Raw genomic sequence first — 18130 nt, forward strand, 5'->3', positions numbered from 1 at the left:
TGGCACAAATATGCCACTCACGTGGGGACATTGATAATGGGGTATCAACACATATGTGCATGTGTAGTAGCAGGGAGTATTGGAAATCACTGAACTTTCCTTTTATGTTTCTTTATTTGTGAAACTACAGAATCCCTATAATTATTCGTGTTTTAAGCAAAAACCTTAAAAAGTGACTGCATAATACGTCAATGTACCTATAATCTGATACAGAAAAGCAGTACTTTTTTAGATTTTTCTGTCTTGTTAAAATAGAAGCAAGACATAGCTGCCCCTTTCCTGACCTTTTGGCTAGAGAAGAGAATATTCTTCTGGCTTGTTTTGTCTGAATCTGTGCATGTCTTCAAGTTGCTAGTTTCCTCATTTGCAAGTCTAGGACAAATTAGATGAAAGAAACTGAGGAAATTTATCATGGTTTTCTTTAGGTCCCCAAAGTCTTTGAAAAATTTGCAGGACATTTTGTTTTGTTTTCTTTTGTTCTGTTTGGATCACACCTGGCGATATTAGTTTTTGCTTTGTTTTGTTTTGTTCTGTTTGGATCACACCTGGAATTACTCCTGGTAGTGTTCGGAGGACCATATAAAATTCTGGAGATCAGATTTTTGATTGAGATTTTCAGCTTTGCATTGTCTGAAAAATAGGGAAAAGTAAGTCTACACAATTATTTCAAATTGAAAAATCTCACAATTGACTTTTCTTTTTTCATTTTAATAAGTACTGACTGTTTCACTATGATAGTAGCACACCATGTCAGAAAATGTGTATTTAATGTATAGCAAACAAAGCACTCTGTGTGTAGTTTAACCTTCAATATTTTGAGTTTTGGTAAAACTATTTTATCTCCCAAAACTCTGGAAGAAGAATTTTACGTACTTGCTCTAGATTGGCTGATTTTTAAGTTTTGAGGTTGCCATATCTTTTGGCAAGAATCATTTCTCTAACTACCGCCTCTGTAACTCAACTCTCTCCCCCATTCCAGTGCACCAAACTATTAGGAGTTAAACTGGTTCTGATCATTCAGTGGTTTTGGCTAATCAGAACAAAAGTTTATTTCCAAGGGCAACAGTTGGTAATTTTTATTTCTATAACATGTACATAATTTGAAGAAAATGCTTCATGTATTGCAAATGTTCAATAGATCATTATTGTTATTTTTGTTTTCAGCCACACCCCACTGTGCTCAGGGTTTACTCCTGGCTCTGGGTTCAAGAATCACTCTTGGTGGTCATCTGGGCACTGGGGATCGAACTCAGGAATCAGTATTATGCAAGACAAGAACCCTACCCACTGTACTACCTCTCACTGTACTAGACGTTCAAAGATCATTTTTTTAAAGGGTTCTAATTTACCAAGAATGAGGTTTTTGTTTTCTTTTGGTTTCTTTTGGAGGCACACTCTGTAGCATTCAGGGCTTACCATTGTGCTCAGAGATACCTCCTGGTGAGGTTTGGGGACTATTTGTGGTACTAAGGATCAAATGTGGATCAGAAGAGTGCAAGTGAAGCACCTGACCCACTGTACTCTCTCTCTCCCTCTCTTTCTCTTTCTCTTCCTCTCTCTCTCTTTCTCTCTCTTCTTTCTCTGGCCCATGGAAATCTTAATGACATCACTTTTTTTACTGCATAGAGAATTAAAGGTCTCAAGTCGTCTACATTTTACCAAATTATTGTCAGAGAGATTCCATTGGAAATGTTGTGTTGAAAAATATAGAGCAAATGCAAGATTTTCTTCAGATCCATCCCCTGTTTTACACTATTATCTTTTTTATAACTGGTATATCACTTTTAGAGATCAAATTCCAGTGTTCCTGCTGAATTGGCTTCCACTTAGACTGTAATAAGAAAGCATTGGTAAGGAATTAAAAAACGGTAATATGGAAAAATACCTCCACATAGACTTTTGCCCTGATTTGAGAGTAATTGACAGTTTTTGGCTAATATTATTATTGCCTATTATTGAATAACTTAATGTACTCCAGATTCTTCATTTGAAAGTTCTGTTTCCAGAATTATGATAAGAATACTAACTTCTTTTGTCCCTTTGTTTCCAAGAGTGGTGATAACATTTTGTTTCAATCAACTCACTTAAATAATCACTATGATATTGTTTATTATCCTTCATTATCGCTATGAATAATATCCCTATTATTATCCTTTATTACAACTTACAGATACTTGAACAGGACAACTTAATCAACATATTATTTCTATCAGTTTAACCAGTCTGTTGAAGCTTCATCAAACCATATTGTAACCAACAGTCTTCCAAAACCAAAAGATAGAATTAGAAAACTATTTTTCTTAAAGCCTATAAAATAATTTAAGGTTAACCATGTATCTCAGTTTTCTTTAAGTCTACTGTAGACATTATTTTAAATTCTAGTACAATGAAAGTTCTAAAATTATATCATGAAGGCATATTTTTAAAATTTAAGTTAATAATGCCTAGTTCCCTATACTATTCTGAGAGAAATATCATAAAAGGTATTCAGCTACGACTTCAAGTAATTAGAGGAACTGAGCTCTATGACTTTTGAAATTTTTACTCTCTCTTATGCTTCTCTCTAATGGAATTTGTGATGTGTGTTTCCGGGGAGACAGTGAGGTGAATGGAAGATGACGTGACTTCTAATAGAAGAAAGTTTCTTTCCACTCATGCAACCCAGAAGAAAGCTCTTGTCATTCCTGCTGACCATTTAGCTTTTATCGACATTTTCATCTCTTAATTTATAACAGTCAATTTCCTAATTGTTTTCCCAAGAAGATTTCAATTATCTTGTCAGTTAAAATGAAATTTTAGTGCATTCTCAGATGATGTCTTTTTCTTTTGTAAGCAAAGAATTTATTAGTCAACACTAAGGCTACCTAGATCTGACACTCCATTTGGGATATGCTAAAACTCTAACTTGTCATCACTAATTTTCCAGATAGGGATTTTAAAGAAAAATCAAAGACTACATAACAAATGAATATATTTAAAGAAGAGTCCATAGAAATCAAGTAATTCTAATGTATTTTGCTTTTTAAAATACATATATAAAGCTTTTTACTAGTTCCTTGTTATTTTGATTAACATGATAATAAGATCTTTCAGAGTATCATTATGCCAATTTTCACAGCCTGATGTAAGAACTCATTCTATAGAAATAATCGTGACTAACACTAATAGATGAATGCGAGTGCCATGATACAATATAAGGCATATTTACACCATCTTAACATCAGAATACCATATACATACACAGAAAATTCACAAATCCAGAACAAAAAATATTCAGGGTACATTTATAGGCTTTGTCTATAACATTTTTTGGGCTTCATTTTTATTTTTTTCTTCCAAGCAACAAATAGATCTTCCCTATGCCTTGTGATCTATTTGTAACATTGTACTCATGCAAAAATAATAGTTGTTTATTGCATTAACATTTAAACAGCTTTGGATTTGGGTCCTAATGTCATCATCTAAAATTGAACTTGATGTTACTTCTTCCATAGTGTCATTTTAATTGAAGTGATAAGATGATCTATTATTAGTATTACAAAATGAGAGACATAACCAGTTGACCACAGTTTAAAATCAAGATTCTAAGATTCTTGGTCATGCATATTTTACTTTCATTCTTGCCAAATGTATGAATCATATGTAACATTTTGATTCAGCATTTTAAAATCATATTATCTATAAACAGGAATCAAATGAAGTGGAAAGAAAATACTGTCCCACATCCACTGTTCACACAAAAAAAGAGCAGCGAGAATCACACTGACCATTGTTTGGACTATAGTCAGGCGGTGACACTAGTAAACATTGACATTTCATTGAAATACTGCAAGCATGTGATCATTACTATAACCCATACTTCTGTAACAGTTCGGATTGCCATTGACGTTTGCGCTCCGGAAAATAATCAGGGATGTGGATCTTTTTAAAATCCTGAATGCACTTTTTCATTTCTTCTTCCGCACTGAGCTTCTCACAGACTTTCTTTTTGGAAAGATTTGTTTCTCGGGACTTGCTGATGAGAGTCTGAAATAGTTCACTGTTTCTGCGTTTGTCTGGTGGGGGCATCCATTGCACGGGGGCTTTTTTGGAAGGACGATCCAATGTTAAAGTGTTAGGCTGGTGGGATGTTGCCTGCTGAGCGTTGGGTGCGTTGTCCTGGGGCGTGCTGGCTTCTGAATGGCTGTCACAACTAGATGTGGAGAGCTCATTACAGGAAGTACCACTTTCACTTCCTTTATCGGCGACATTATCATGTTTCCTGTCTTCATGTTCTTGTTTAGGCGATACTGTTTTCTGAGGTGGTCCTAAAGAAGAAGAGGGAAAGGTAAGTCAGTTGAATATAAATAAGTGAACAAGTGGGAACATCCAATTGCCTTTTATTGTTTCGTTTTTAGGCCCAAACTCACAAATTCCTAATTCTTGATTCTGAGCTCAGGAATCACCCCTGGCAGTGCCCAGCCAATGGGTTGAATCTGGGTTGGTTGAGTACAAAACAAGCATCTTTCCAGAATTAAACTTTGTCTTTTCTACTCCAAACCAAGAGCATAGGGCCTGAGCGATGGTACAGACAGGCAAGGTACTTGCGTTGCATGTGGATGACCAAGGTTCAATCCCTGGCATCTTGCATGGTCCCCCACCTGTCCTCCCACCCCCAGCACCCCCAGAAGTGATTCCTGAGTGCAAAGCCAGGAGTAATCCTTGAGCATCACCAGGTGTGGCCCCCAAACAAACAAACAAATGAAAAACAAAAAAAAAAATCATGTATCTTAACATGAATATGATAGTTGTACTACTTTATATTGAAGTAATTATCTGCAACACTCAGCATGTTCGTGCACAATGAAATAAATGGCATATGCTGTTTAATTATTACAACAATAGAGTTCAGAGTTTTGCTTAATGATCATTTATACCATTACAGGTCATCAATCAATAACTCCATTTAAAAATATTTTTAAAATTTTTCAGTTACTAGTTTCTAAGATTAGAAAGATTTTTCTAGTGACATTTCTGTCTAGTTAGGGACATCCTTTATTCTTACCCTCACTGTTGGCACTGTTGTATATATGTAATTTTCCAATATAAAAGAAGCAGAGAGGTATAATTTGTCTATTTTGCAAAGTGGCAAAGTTGACTCCGAGCCAGTCTCCTTTCACTCGCGGTGCACCAGATTGGGGCAGATGAGAACCCTCCCCAGCAAGGGACCCAGCCCCGACAGCCAATCTCCACTACCCAACCGCCACCACACTCCAGGTGGTTTTCCAGACACTCTGGCCAAGCCTCACGTATGAATGAAGTCCCACGGAAGCCAGATAATGCTAATTCGGAACTTTGTGACCTTGGACTCTGGACTCAACTGGACTGTGAAGTAGAGATCCTCTGCCTGCTATCTCCCAATCTCCAGTGACCCAGGGATTACACCCATAAGCCTCACCTGCCACACCCTGCCTCCTCATTAGCCACCCTCCAGATCTCAACAGCTGCTCCTCCTAGACAGGAATATAAAATGAGGCCTCCATAGCCATGCCACCAGACTCAGCATCAGACTGTTTTCACACAAGGCACCCCAGAGGGGGCTGGTGAGAACACTCCCCCCCTCCCAAGGGACCCAGCCCCTGAAGCCGACCTCCACTGCCAAACCGCCACCACACTCCAGGACACTTTCTGGACTGACACTTTATAAGACACATCCTACCCATTTTCCATAATTACTACTGAGAGTATCCCACACACACAGGCAGAGCCTGGCAAGCTACCCGTGATGGCGTGTCTGATGTGCCAAAAACAATAACATAGGTCTCATTCCCCTGAACTAGAAAGAGCCTCCAATCGTTGGGAAAGACAATAAGGAGAGGTTGCTAAAATCTTAGGGCTGGGAGGAATAGAGATGTTACTGGTGCCCGCTTGAGTAAATCAACGAGCAACGGGATACAGTGACAGAGACATTTTGCAAAGTAGCAGTATTTTCAATACTCCGAGTTGCAAAAACCATCATTTATGTGTCTAAATGGGAGACAACTTTAAATATTATTCTCAGTCTCTTAATCTTGTTTCCTGTCCAATTCCTTGAGGGAAATATTAAGTGCTATAAGATATACTATCACCCATATATTATGATGGATGATAAAGCTGATATATAGTATAGTCTTATAATACTATTTCAGGTATATTGCCAAGGAGAACAATTTTCAGAAAGTGATAATTTGCCAAGACAATTATTCCTAGTATAAAAACCGTTTATTTCCAAGAAGGAGCATATTTTACTCTTCTTGACTCTTCTTTGGGAATAGAACAACCATTTAACATTTATTGAACACCACTACATACCCAAGATTGTAATAAATTATTGATTAATAGGAAACCATACATTCAGAAATGTTGCTCTAACGTTCTTGTTTTTCTTGTAGTACACTTTATGAAAAAGTTATATAAATTAAAATGGGTGCAAAAGCACTAGTATCTTAAAGAAATTACCCAGGAGATAATGCAGACTTCTATGCAGCCAGAGTTGAAAACAATTTGTCTAATTCATGGAGTTTCAACCTTATTTACATATTGGGATTACCTAGAAGGCTGTACATTACTGAAGCTTTAGTCTTGATTCCAGGCAGCCGACTTTAAAGATGTGTCACTTGGTCATGAGACCTTTTAATAAATATTGGTGATTTCAGTGTATAGTCAAGATTAGAAGTCCTTGAGAGTAAATAATCAATACAAGTGTTGAAATTGCTCAGAAAGGTGTTGAACAAATCAACAAAATATTTTCTCATACAAGTGCCTATGAAAAACATATTTTTGAATTTTAGCACCAGACTCCTCTCTCTTTCTCTTTCTTTCTCTCTCTCTCTCTTTCTTTCTTTCTTTCTCTCTTTCTTTCTTTCCTTCTTTCTTTTTTCTTGTTTCTTTTGTTTACAATGAGAAGAAATGAAAATTGGTACCAAAAATTTAGTAAACTTGAATTAAATATTGTCAAATTATAAAAAACTTTTTGGAATAATGGAAATATACTACTTGTCAATGGTGGTGCTATATTTGCAAAAGTGAAGAAATTGCACAGCTAAATATTCTTTTTCATAAAATGGGTGAAAAGGGGCTGGAGTGATAGCACAGCAGGTAGGGGGTTTGCCTTGAACATGGGCAACCTGGGTTCGATTCCCAGGATCCCATATGGTCCCCCAAGCACCGCCAGGAGTGATTGCTGAGTGCATGAGCCAGGAGTAACCCCTGTGCAATACTGGGTGTGACCCAAAAAGCAAAACTAAAATAGGTGAAAAAAAATTTCATAAACTTTTTTCTATACTAAAATATTTTCTGTGTCAGGGATGGAGTGACAGAACAGTGGGTAGGTTGCACGCGGCCAACCCGGGTTCCATTCCCAGCATCCCATATGGCCCCCGGAGCACTGCCAGGGGTAATTCCTGAGTGCATGATCCAGGAGTAATCCCTGTGCATTGCTGGGGGTGGCCCAAAAAGCAAAAATATATATATATATATACATATATATATATTTTTTCTATGTCTCTGTTGACCTAACAAAAAACACACTAAAATATCTTAAAGAATATAAATTTATCAGAGGGAAGAACTTGACTAATATTTCAATTTCTATTTCCTGAAATAAAGTAAAACTAAAGTAAATGTTGATTTCTATAAATATTTAAAAAGAAAACATCCAAATGCATTTAAGAAGCATTTGAAATCATGGAATATTTTAACAAAACCATTTTATTTTCTAATAACTCCACCATCATAATTTATTACTGGACTGTGGTGATCCAGAAGAATGAAACTGAGAAAATGTGCTTCTAGTACTCTTTCTGGTTTATCCAGTTCTATTCTCCACAGACGAATGGACAGGGTTATCTTATTCATATTGAACTTAAGAATTGAACTGCAAATATCTAAGAAACCAACTTATATTTAAGGATATATATGTGCTGAGAAATCACTGCCTCTTAATAGGGAATGACATATATTATTATATAAAGTTACCCTGGAAAAAGTAATAACAATACTATAATAATAAGGGTGCCAGTTACCACAGAAGGAAATGCTTCACGTGTCTATTCTTATTCACTGGAGAAATGCTCAATGCTTTAAGCATTTTTATATTACTTAACATAACAGTATAATTTCCATGGCAGATACATAAGGTCCATATGCCATATAAATAATATAAACGTATTATGCTTAATACATTTATAATTGTTTCATGGAAAAATACTTTTTATGTCCCTCCTTATATATATATACACACATATACATAAATATAAAGATGTAAAATCCTCAAAAATACAATAGAATGCATACTTGTTATGGAAATAAAATTATTCTTGAATTGTAAGATGGAAGATCAAGAAAGATTTGAACTGATCAGTTTAGACAATGGAATTTTATTGAGCATCCAGTATGTGGCAGGTGCCATATTAGGAATCAGAAAAATAGCACAATGATGAATAGGCAAGTTTGCAGTTTTAATAAAGTCAGTAGGCTCTTTCTACTTAACTTCAAGTAGGTAAGGACAAAAAATGTAGGGGAAAATACATGTTCAAGGCTAAGAAACTTTGCAATTTTCTGCTTTAGAAAAGGATCCATTTTACACTGTATGGGCTTCATTTTAATTCCTCGCACTAGATTTTGTTTCCAATTCTTTCTCCATTTCCTTTGCCCCTCTTAATATCAATCATCTTCTTTCAAATACCAAAAGTCACACCACTCTCAAATATCAAAAAGACTGAGTAGAGAATGTAAGAAATAAATGGTATGTTAAAATATTCAGTGTTTTAAACACATGGGGAGCTTTAGAATTATATACTTTGTATTTCTTTATATATTTTAAACTTTATTAATAAAAGGTGTTAATCTCAACTTACATTTCTTATAAGATATTTTCTTTAAGAAATGAACCTAGGGGGCTGGAGCAATAGCACAGCGGGGAGGGCGTTTGCCTTGCACGCGGCCGACCCGGGTTCGATTCCCAGCATCCCATATGGTCCCCTGAGCACCGCCAGGGGTAATTCCTGATGAATGCAGAGCCAGGAGTAACCCCTGTGCATCGCCGGGTGTGACCCAAAAGGCACAAAAAAAAAAAAAGAAATGAACCTAGAATAAGTACAGATATAATAACAAAGAATAACTATACTATTTTATTTTTACTATACTATTTAATAAGCTTTCTTTAGGAGAGACAAGTGCTTAAGAAGGAGACTGAGTAGATCTATATCATGACTTAGGGACAATGCCTAATTTTGTTTTGTCCACATTATTAGATGTGTAGAATATTATGACATTTTTCAAACATCGTTAATGGTAGCAAGTTGTCTTTTTTTGTTAATATCAGAGCTTTGGATAATACACACATATTAAATATTACTGTTATTTGATTAAGCATACTGATATCAGTGCTGATAACTTGGTGAATTAGAATTGGGAAAAAAATACAATAGTAAAATGATTTATGTGTTTTATGACATAAAATTTATGAAAAATAAATTAATTTAGAAGAAATAATGATTTAATCTGTTTTCTTGGCTTTATTTCAAATGTTATCTAATTATAGGCTTCTAGGGATAATTTAAATCTTTAATTTTACATCATTCCATTCAATGAACCAGAGCCTCAATGAGACGCCTTAAGCACAACAAGAATGATAAGTTAAATAACACTTAGTCCTGTAAAGAAAAGAACAAATGGCTGCCAGAAATTTCTGTTTCTGTAAAGAGTAATAGAATCAAATATATTTTACATACATATATTTGCATACATACATATATTATTTACATATTGTTTACGGAAAGTATTTAGCCCTTCAAGTCAGCTGGGCTTCTTTCTATCACGTAAAGTAACTGATCTTGGGGAACTGAAACCATAATATAATAGGTAAAGTATTTACCTTGCATGTGGCTGAACAAAGTTCAATCCCTAACATCTATGTGCCCCTGAGCACCATCAGCAGTAATTCCTGATTGCAGAGCCAGGTGTAACTCCTGAGCATGTCAGGTGTGACTTCCCGAACAAATAAAAACTCCAAAGCAAACCACAAACCTTATCTTTTATCAAAAATTAAGCATGAAATATATCTAATCTCATACCTATTTAAGATTTTATTTTTTAAAAGACACACTTTAAAATATTCTATTCATGTAGAGCTACAAAGTTTCAAGTATTGGGGCAATTCAAACTCCTTCCCATTTTCATTTGTCTTTTTGCTCATAAATAGATGAGAATTTTCACCTAGGATTCAGAGGAAACTAGTTTTATGTAGGAAGATTTTAAGTTGACTACATATGTGATGTCTCTTCATAACTTTTTTAAAAATACAATTAGAACATATATGCACATATATGCACATACTCAATTATTATGATCACACTTTTCTTCTTATGGAATAAAACTAGAAAATCTGGATTTTAGCCCTGCTCTGTACTAAATTAAGTACTTTGTGCTGGCCATGTCACCCCTGTAATATAAGGTTTCTTTAATTTTAGTTTTGGGGTTAAGCTTTCAGTTTATTTGTGTTACAAAGTTCTATAATTCAAAATAATGTTATGAATAGGAGGGGATATTTTAAGATGCGATGCTCTAGCCAGATATTTAGTGTAAATCATGAAAGAGTTGCCAAGAATATGGTTCACCTCTAAGAACTCAGGGACAAATTCAATTTCAAGTCTAAAGTCCGCTACCAAATTACAGAAATCAAGGATAACTTTCCCTAATTTATTAGAAGAGGAAAACACAGTCCTTACAGACATTATCAACCTTCCAACTCATCAAACTATTACTTTAATAACTTAAAACATTTATGCTCACTGAAAGAAGCCATAAGTGAGAATGGTTATGTGTGGGGTTGAGAAGGATTTTCCAGACTGTGCTCAGGATGCCCTGGCATCATGGTTCAATACTGGGGCTGAATGTAGAGGTACTTGGGACTCCTTACTAGAGAATATGCCATCAAAGTGGTGGTACTGGAGCAATTCTAGGATGTATCTATGGTGCTGTGGAGACCATGTGGTGGCAGGGCTCAAATAAGAGCATTTCTAATAATTGTATTATTTCCATCCCAATTAGACAGATTGCTTTTCTTTAAAATGTAGGGGTAGTGCTATATATTCAGACACTGATTAAGCTGACTCAAGCAGGAATGAACTCCACATTACTTTAGAATTTTTTTTTAATTGAGTATCTGTGAAATAGACCATTACAAAGCTGTTCATCATTGGGCTTCAGTCATACAATGATCCATCACTCATCCCTACACCAGTGTACATTTCCCACCACCAATGCCCCCTATTTCCCTACCACCATCCCCCAACCTCCTACTCCCGCACCCCCATTCTCTCTCTATGGGAAGCACTTTCCTTCTTCCTCCCTCTCTTCTTTTCCTTTTGTGCATTATGGTTTGCAATACAGATACTAAAAAGTCATGGTGTTTGTTCAGGGCATTCAGTATTTTTATCAGGACAGTAAGGCTGGGGTAGCTTTTTAATTGGGTGGCAGCTTTGGGGTATGGATGTGACTGTCAAGGCTTCCAGAAGCACAGGGAGGTGGGGGAGGCGCAGCCCATCCCAACTCTGAGAAAGCCTGGAGAGTTCAGTCCCAAAACCCATATACCAGAATTTTCAGCAGATTCTATCTCAGTGAGGTCTGTTCTGAGACTGTGGAGTCAGGCCCGGGATATGGTGTCGATTTTAGATTGTGAGAACAAGAAGCTGCTGGGGCTTTGCTTGGGCAGCCTCCAAGCTCACTCTCCCGCCTCTGATTCACCTGGTCTGTTTAGCCATGCGCGGGTCCAAGGTTAACTGTGGCTTTTGATCTCTTTTGAGCTTTGCTTATGGGTCTCTGAAATAAGGCCAATTAGATAAGCTTGTAAACTGAGCCAGAGGTGGTTTGTGGGTGTAGCTCCCACACAACTAACTTGTGGTTGTTTAATTTCTTGACCCCTGGAGGCACCACACCCTCTCACTTTTTAAAAAATTTTGTATTTTATTGATTATTTTAATGCTCTATCACTGTGAGATAGAGCATTACGAAGCTGTTGATAATTGGGTTTCAGTCAAACAATGTTCCAATAGCCATCCCTCCACCAGTATAATTTCCCAGCACTAATGTTCCCAGTTTCCGTCTCAACCCCCACCCCTGACTGCCTTTATGGCAGGCACCTCTCCTCCCTGTCTCTATCTCTTTCACTCATTTTAGGCATTATGGAGTGCAACACAGATGCTGAACGGTTGTCATATATATCCGTTTACCTACTTTCAACATTCAGTTCTTGTCCAGAGTGAACATTTCCAATTAATGTTGTCATAATGGACCCTCCAGCCCCCACACCCTTATGGTAATTTCCAACCATTATAAGTTCTCCTGGCCCTTTTTCTCTGGCCTTGGTTATTAGATTAGATTTTAGATTAGATGGATGTTAGATTCATACTGTTTTTTTGTTTGTTTGTGTTTTTACATTCCACAAATGAATGCAGTATTTCCATATCGAACTAATTTCACTCAACTGATATTCTCCAAGTCCAAATTCTTAAGGTAGCACAGTGCAGACGGGCTGGGCTCACATTCTATTTCAGTTTACTTGGTAACTTTCTTTGGCAAGTTGTACCTTTGCTTTCTCCTGCTTGAACTTCAGAGAGTTGTGGCATGGATGAAATAAGCAAACAGATGTGCCTGCATGTATAAATCTTTAAAATGTTAATTATTATAATTCACCATAAATATCAAGTGCTATCTAGCCAGAGCATGGCACATTTGTTCATTTATATATTATAGTACTGATTGAGAAATCCAAATATGTCCCTTCTAGTTCTGGCTCTACTAATTTTTCCTAGGAACATATGAATTTCAGATAAGTTTTTAAGTTCCTCTAGATCCCAGTTTTTAAAATTTATTTAAATAAGGTAAGAATAGTAATATATAGTCATGTGTCTATAAAAGAAATGAGATAATATATGTGAAAGCAATTTTAAAAGTTAAAATTTAAAAGTTAAAAATTTAAAGTTTTGGGGCTGGAGAGATAGCACAGCAGGTAAGGCATTTGCCTTGTACTCGGCCAACCCGGGTTCAATTTCCAGCATCCCATATGGTCCCCGGAGCACTGCCAGGAGTAATTCCTGAGTGCAAAGCCAGGAGTAACCCCTGAGCATTGCCGGGTGTGACCCAATAAGCAAAAAAAAAAAAAAAAAAAATTAAAGTTTAAAGTTCTGCGTAGTAGATTTGAAACACTGTTACATATTAAATTTTTATGTACAAAAGAAACTCATTTGAGAAAATAAAACATGAAGGCTTTTTAAATGTTATAAATGCATGTGTGTTAGAAACAGTAGTAAAATATATCCTGAGGAAAATTAATTAGAAGCATCACAATGAACAAAACTTGTAAAATTGGACAAAATAAAGCTTTTGATTAATTCTATTGAGTTTTATGATATTGACATTAAAGAGAAATTATAGCTCTTATAAGTCTTTTGCATAGATAATATAGTAAAGTATGAAACACATTCTTTTTTAAAGGCCCACTATTTTTGGAAAGTTTTAATTGTGAGCATATTTAATTAAAATATGTTCATATTTTTTCTTAGAATACCCAAACATTTCCAAAAGAAGTTTATATGTACAAATCTATGTACACATAATCTATACAAATGTATGGTTAAAAATAACTTTAATTTTTATCTTTTTACATGCCTACTAATAATGAAAAAAAAAAAGACCTGATGTGTAGAAATGTGTCTGCAGTAGACGCAATTCCCAGAAGGAAAATTACCCTTTAACAGTTCTAAACTCAATGGTGTGTGAATGGTTATGTGGTGCTTGGAGGGTATGAGCTATATCCATCTTAAATATTAGCACCTCTTGTATGTCTCTAAGTATTAAGTGATTGAACCAAAGGAGAACGAAAGCTTCATTCTGGCTTGATAAACACTTGTTAAACATAATGTAGCAGGGATAACATTCATCACACAAAGGTCTCTCTCTCTCTCTCTCTCTCTCTCTCTCTCTCTCTCTCACACACACACACACACACACACACACACACACACACACAGAGTTCTTAATACCAAAGAATTCAGACTTAGGTAACCAAACACAGTAATGCAGATATGTCTAAGCTTGAATAGGGCATGAATGAAAGAACAGAAGTAGATTGTGATTGCAGTGAATTAAGAAAAAGAGATCATTTTCAATTCATCAGTTAAATTCTCACAGGAATGTGAAACTTAAAGGTCAAATGAGTTACATTCATTTTAAAGTAAAAAGATTTTAGAAGAATATTTTGGCATGAGAAAAATAAAACTAATTTCTGTTTTCTTTCTATAATCTCCGTTCTTCTTAAACAACATTTTTATGGTCCAAGGGAAATCTAAAAGAAAAGTATGATAAAATAAATAAAGATTAGGGCCAGGGAGATGATACAGATATTAAGGCTTTTGCCCTGCACTCTGCCATCTTCATTTTGATACCTCATGTTTGAATCAGGAGTGATCCCTGAGCACAGAGCCAGGAATGAGCCTGGCGGGTGTTACTCAAAAAAAGAAAGAAGAAAGAAAGAAAAGAAAGAAAGGAAGAAAAGAAAGAAAGAAAGAAAGAAAGAAAGAAAGAAAGAAAGAAAGAGAGAGAGAGAGAGAGAGAGAAAGAAAGAAAGAAAGAAAGAAAGAAAGAAAGAAAGAAAGAAAGAAAGAAAGAAAGAAAGAAAGAAAGAGAGAGAGAGAGAAAGAAAGAGAGAGAGAGAAAGAAAGAAAGAAAGAAAGAAAGAAAGAAAGAAAGAAAGAAAGAAAGAAAGAAAGAAAGAAAGAAAGAAAGAAAGAAAGAAAGAAAGAAAGAAAAAGAAGATAAAAGACACATGTATTATTCCTGTTTTTTTCCCCATAATCACAACCCTTGCTGATTCTACTTGTATCAGTTAACTTTGTATTGCCTTAAAAGCAAAAGTTTGGGGACCAGAGTGATAAGTACAGCAGGTAGGGCATTTGCCTTGCACATGGCCAACCCGGCTTCGATCCCCTGCATTTCATATGGTACCCCAGGCACTGCCAGGAGTAATTCCTGAGTGCAGAGCCAGGAGTAACCCCTGAGCATTGCTGGGTGTGATCCAAAAAGAAAAAAAAAAAGGAAAACTTTGCACTTTCCTAGCCTATATCACAACACTTGAAGCAAATAAATATTCACTCAACTGAATTTCTATAGTATTTACTACTCATAATTTACTACTTAGCATTCACTACATTTTGTGCTGCAAAGCATTCACTGAGATGACCATCCGAGATGACCATAGAAATGATTCTACTAGTCCATCACCTGGACACACATCTTAGCTCCCAACATATGTGTAATGTTCTTTCTCAACAAGATTTTAACTTCTATAATGGAACAGCCTGTGTGATATTCTCTTGCATAACTCAATATAGCTGTAATTAATTATCTAATTATTGAGTAAACATAGTAATAATGTGAGTAACTATAACATCCACTAAAATAGATGAAAGAAACATATTGAATGAAAATGAATAAATGGAGGTTTTCAAAATCTATCTTCCCATTAGATAAATCTATGCCTTCCTATGAATCTATTTCTGCTAATGATATCCAAGGTTATGTCTGGCAAATGAGTGCATTTATCTTTTATTCCAATGACTTTTAAATCTGTTATTTCTACTCTGACAGTAGCATCTAAAATCCAAAATCTATATATAGTGACTCTTGAATCTTCCCTTCAATCCTGTTGTTATTTTTCGCACTTATAACAGAGTTGGGGTAGAGTGATAGCACATCTGGGTGGGCATTTGCCTTGCACATGGCCGACCTGGGTTCAATTCCTCTGTCCCTCTTGGGAGAGCCTGGCAAGCTACCGAGAGTATCTCACCGGTATGGCAGAGGCTGGCAAGCCTCCTGTGGTCTATTCGATATGCCAAAAACAGTAACAAGTTTCACAATGGAGATGTCACTGGTGCCCGCTCGAGCAAATCGACGAACAACAGGATGAGAGTGATACAGTGATAATAGTTATAATTTCTTACTGTCTTTTAATCACAGAAGAACTAGATATTCCTCCAGTTTTTTGATATCCTCCTGTAGTCCTACTTCAAAGCATTCTATACAGCACTGCTCAATAAATATTCCTATAGGCTAATTCCTGCAAGTATCTTCCTTATGGGAATCCCAATAGGCCCTGTGTTCACAGGTACAGTTTGAAGACCACAGCCTGCCACTGTGGACTCTTCAGTTGACCCAAATGATAATCCCAGCCCAAATGACTGTGGTTCTTATGTAGTGACCAAATAAAGGTCATTTATAATAAGTACCCCTCCTTAAACCTGCAGATTTCCAAGTTTGGATTATATTCCTTTCTTGCTCGATGCCCTGGAAAGTCTGTTTGTCCTCTATGTTGCTTCCAATGAAAAACCTTCCATTTTCACATTTGAATGTTATTTATTGAGATTTCTCACTCTTGTAATGATTTGGATCAGTTTGTATTGTTAAAATAAAATTTAAAAAAATTAAAAGCAGAATTTAAAAAATTCAGAAATGAGAGAACCTGCATAAACTCAAAGAGCTAAATTTAGCATTTGAGAAGGCGATATTAACTTCACCTGGGTAATTTCTTGATTGTGTCAGTGAAAAGCATCATTGGATATTATTGTTTCTCCATTCCATAAGTGAGCTACTAAACATAATTTTATTATTTAAAGAATTATAATACCATTGTGTATGTGTGTAATAAACAGTCATTGTTCCTTCGCTATATTATCTGCTTTGTAACTGTATACCCTAGAATCTCAGTTCATATTTGGTTTGAAGCTTTATGCTCCTGCATATGTACACAATAAACTTTTACTAATAACTACTTCAGTGATTCATTTGTTTTACTCTAGCCACTTATGACCTTCAATTACAGAATCTCTTTCTAAGTGCTAACATCTTTTGTCTGAAAATTAGATTTGGTTGCGAATTTAAATTTCACCTTTGTGTTCTACCCCACGAAACACATATATGCACACTCATAAACTTACTGTGTTTCTTCAATTATGTGAACTTAATTTAACTTAGTGTGTTAAATTCACAGAAATTCTCACTCATTTTTGTATTTCATGAGGTACCAGCCCCATAATTAGTCTCATAACAATTCAGTGAAGAGACTGTTAAACTGAATAAATGACATTAATGTATTAACAAAAGTATCTAAACACTTAGAAAACTGCCATATCCTGGACTATATTTTTCTTTCTTTTTTTTTGTTTCAACTGACAAAGATAGGCCCAAGTATAAGTAAATTTATAGGGCAGACAAAATACAAATGAAGATGTGAAGAAGATAAACTTTTTGCAAATGAGCCACAGAAGAAGTCTGGGTTCAGTGGTTACTGGCATGACTGAACATGCCTCACCCAAGTGCCCAAGCTCATTTTAATTCCCACCAGCGTATGGTCCTCAGAGGCCCTTAAGTACTGCTGGGTATGCTTCTGGTGACTCTATGCACTATAGGGGAGGCACCAGCATGCTTAAGCAGCTGTACATCTTTGGGCCCTTGAATTAAACTGCCTGCCTGGCTGGCCAAAAATTTACAATAGAGTGTCAGCCTCCTGAGCACTGCTTTGGAGCTCCCCTGCCAGCCTTTAGCCCTAGAATGATCTTACCATACTTGTATTTAGTGAGAAAAATCCTTTGAAAAAATTCCTGTGATATTCTTTGAAGGCTATTAAGAAACAGAACTTGAGAACCATTTACAATGAGGGACACCAATATTTAATTTTGTTTTGAGGAATTCAACATCACTTATTTGTAACTCATGCCTAAATCTAAATATGTCTAGGGAAAAAAAGGTTTTAGGTGTTTACTTGCCCTTAGAAGCCCCAATCAAGTGCAAAAATAGTTATAGACACCTCGCAAGAGGTGTATATTTTAAATTGCACTCCACTTTCAGGATTTGGTGCTCCACTCAATTTTTATTTTTTTATTCATTTTTTAAAATTTTAATGAATCACCATGAGATACAGCTACAGACTTATAAACTTTCATGATTACGTTCCAGTCATATAATGATCAAGAACTCATCTCTCCACCAGTGCCCATTCTCCACCACCAATGTTCCCAAAATCCCTCCCGCCAACCCCTCATTTCCCCCACCGCCT

The 18130-nt window shown here is 35.9% G+C and overlaps 1 protein-coding gene across 1 annotated transcript in view; it reads right to left on the reverse strand.

The window, feature by feature from the left end:
- Positions 1–761: 761 nt before the first annotated feature.
- KCTD8 (potassium channel tetramerization domain containing 8) overlaps positions 762–18130 on the reverse strand; it is a 240732-nt gene continuing 223363 nt past the window's right edge. The window contains exon 2 of the mRNA XM_055140657.1: positions 762–4307. Coding sequence (XP_054996632.1) covers positions 3847–4307 — 461 coding nt within the window. The 3' untranslated portion in view covers positions 762–3846. The remainder of the gene's footprint in view (positions 4308–18130) is intronic.

Source organism: Sorex araneus, chromosome 5 (assembly GCF_027595985.1).
Source record: "Sorex araneus isolate mSorAra2 chromosome 5, mSorAra2.pri, whole genome shotgun sequence".
Classification (NCBI taxonomy): Eukaryota; Metazoa; Chordata; class Mammalia; order Eulipotyphla; family Soricidae; genus Sorex; species Sorex araneus.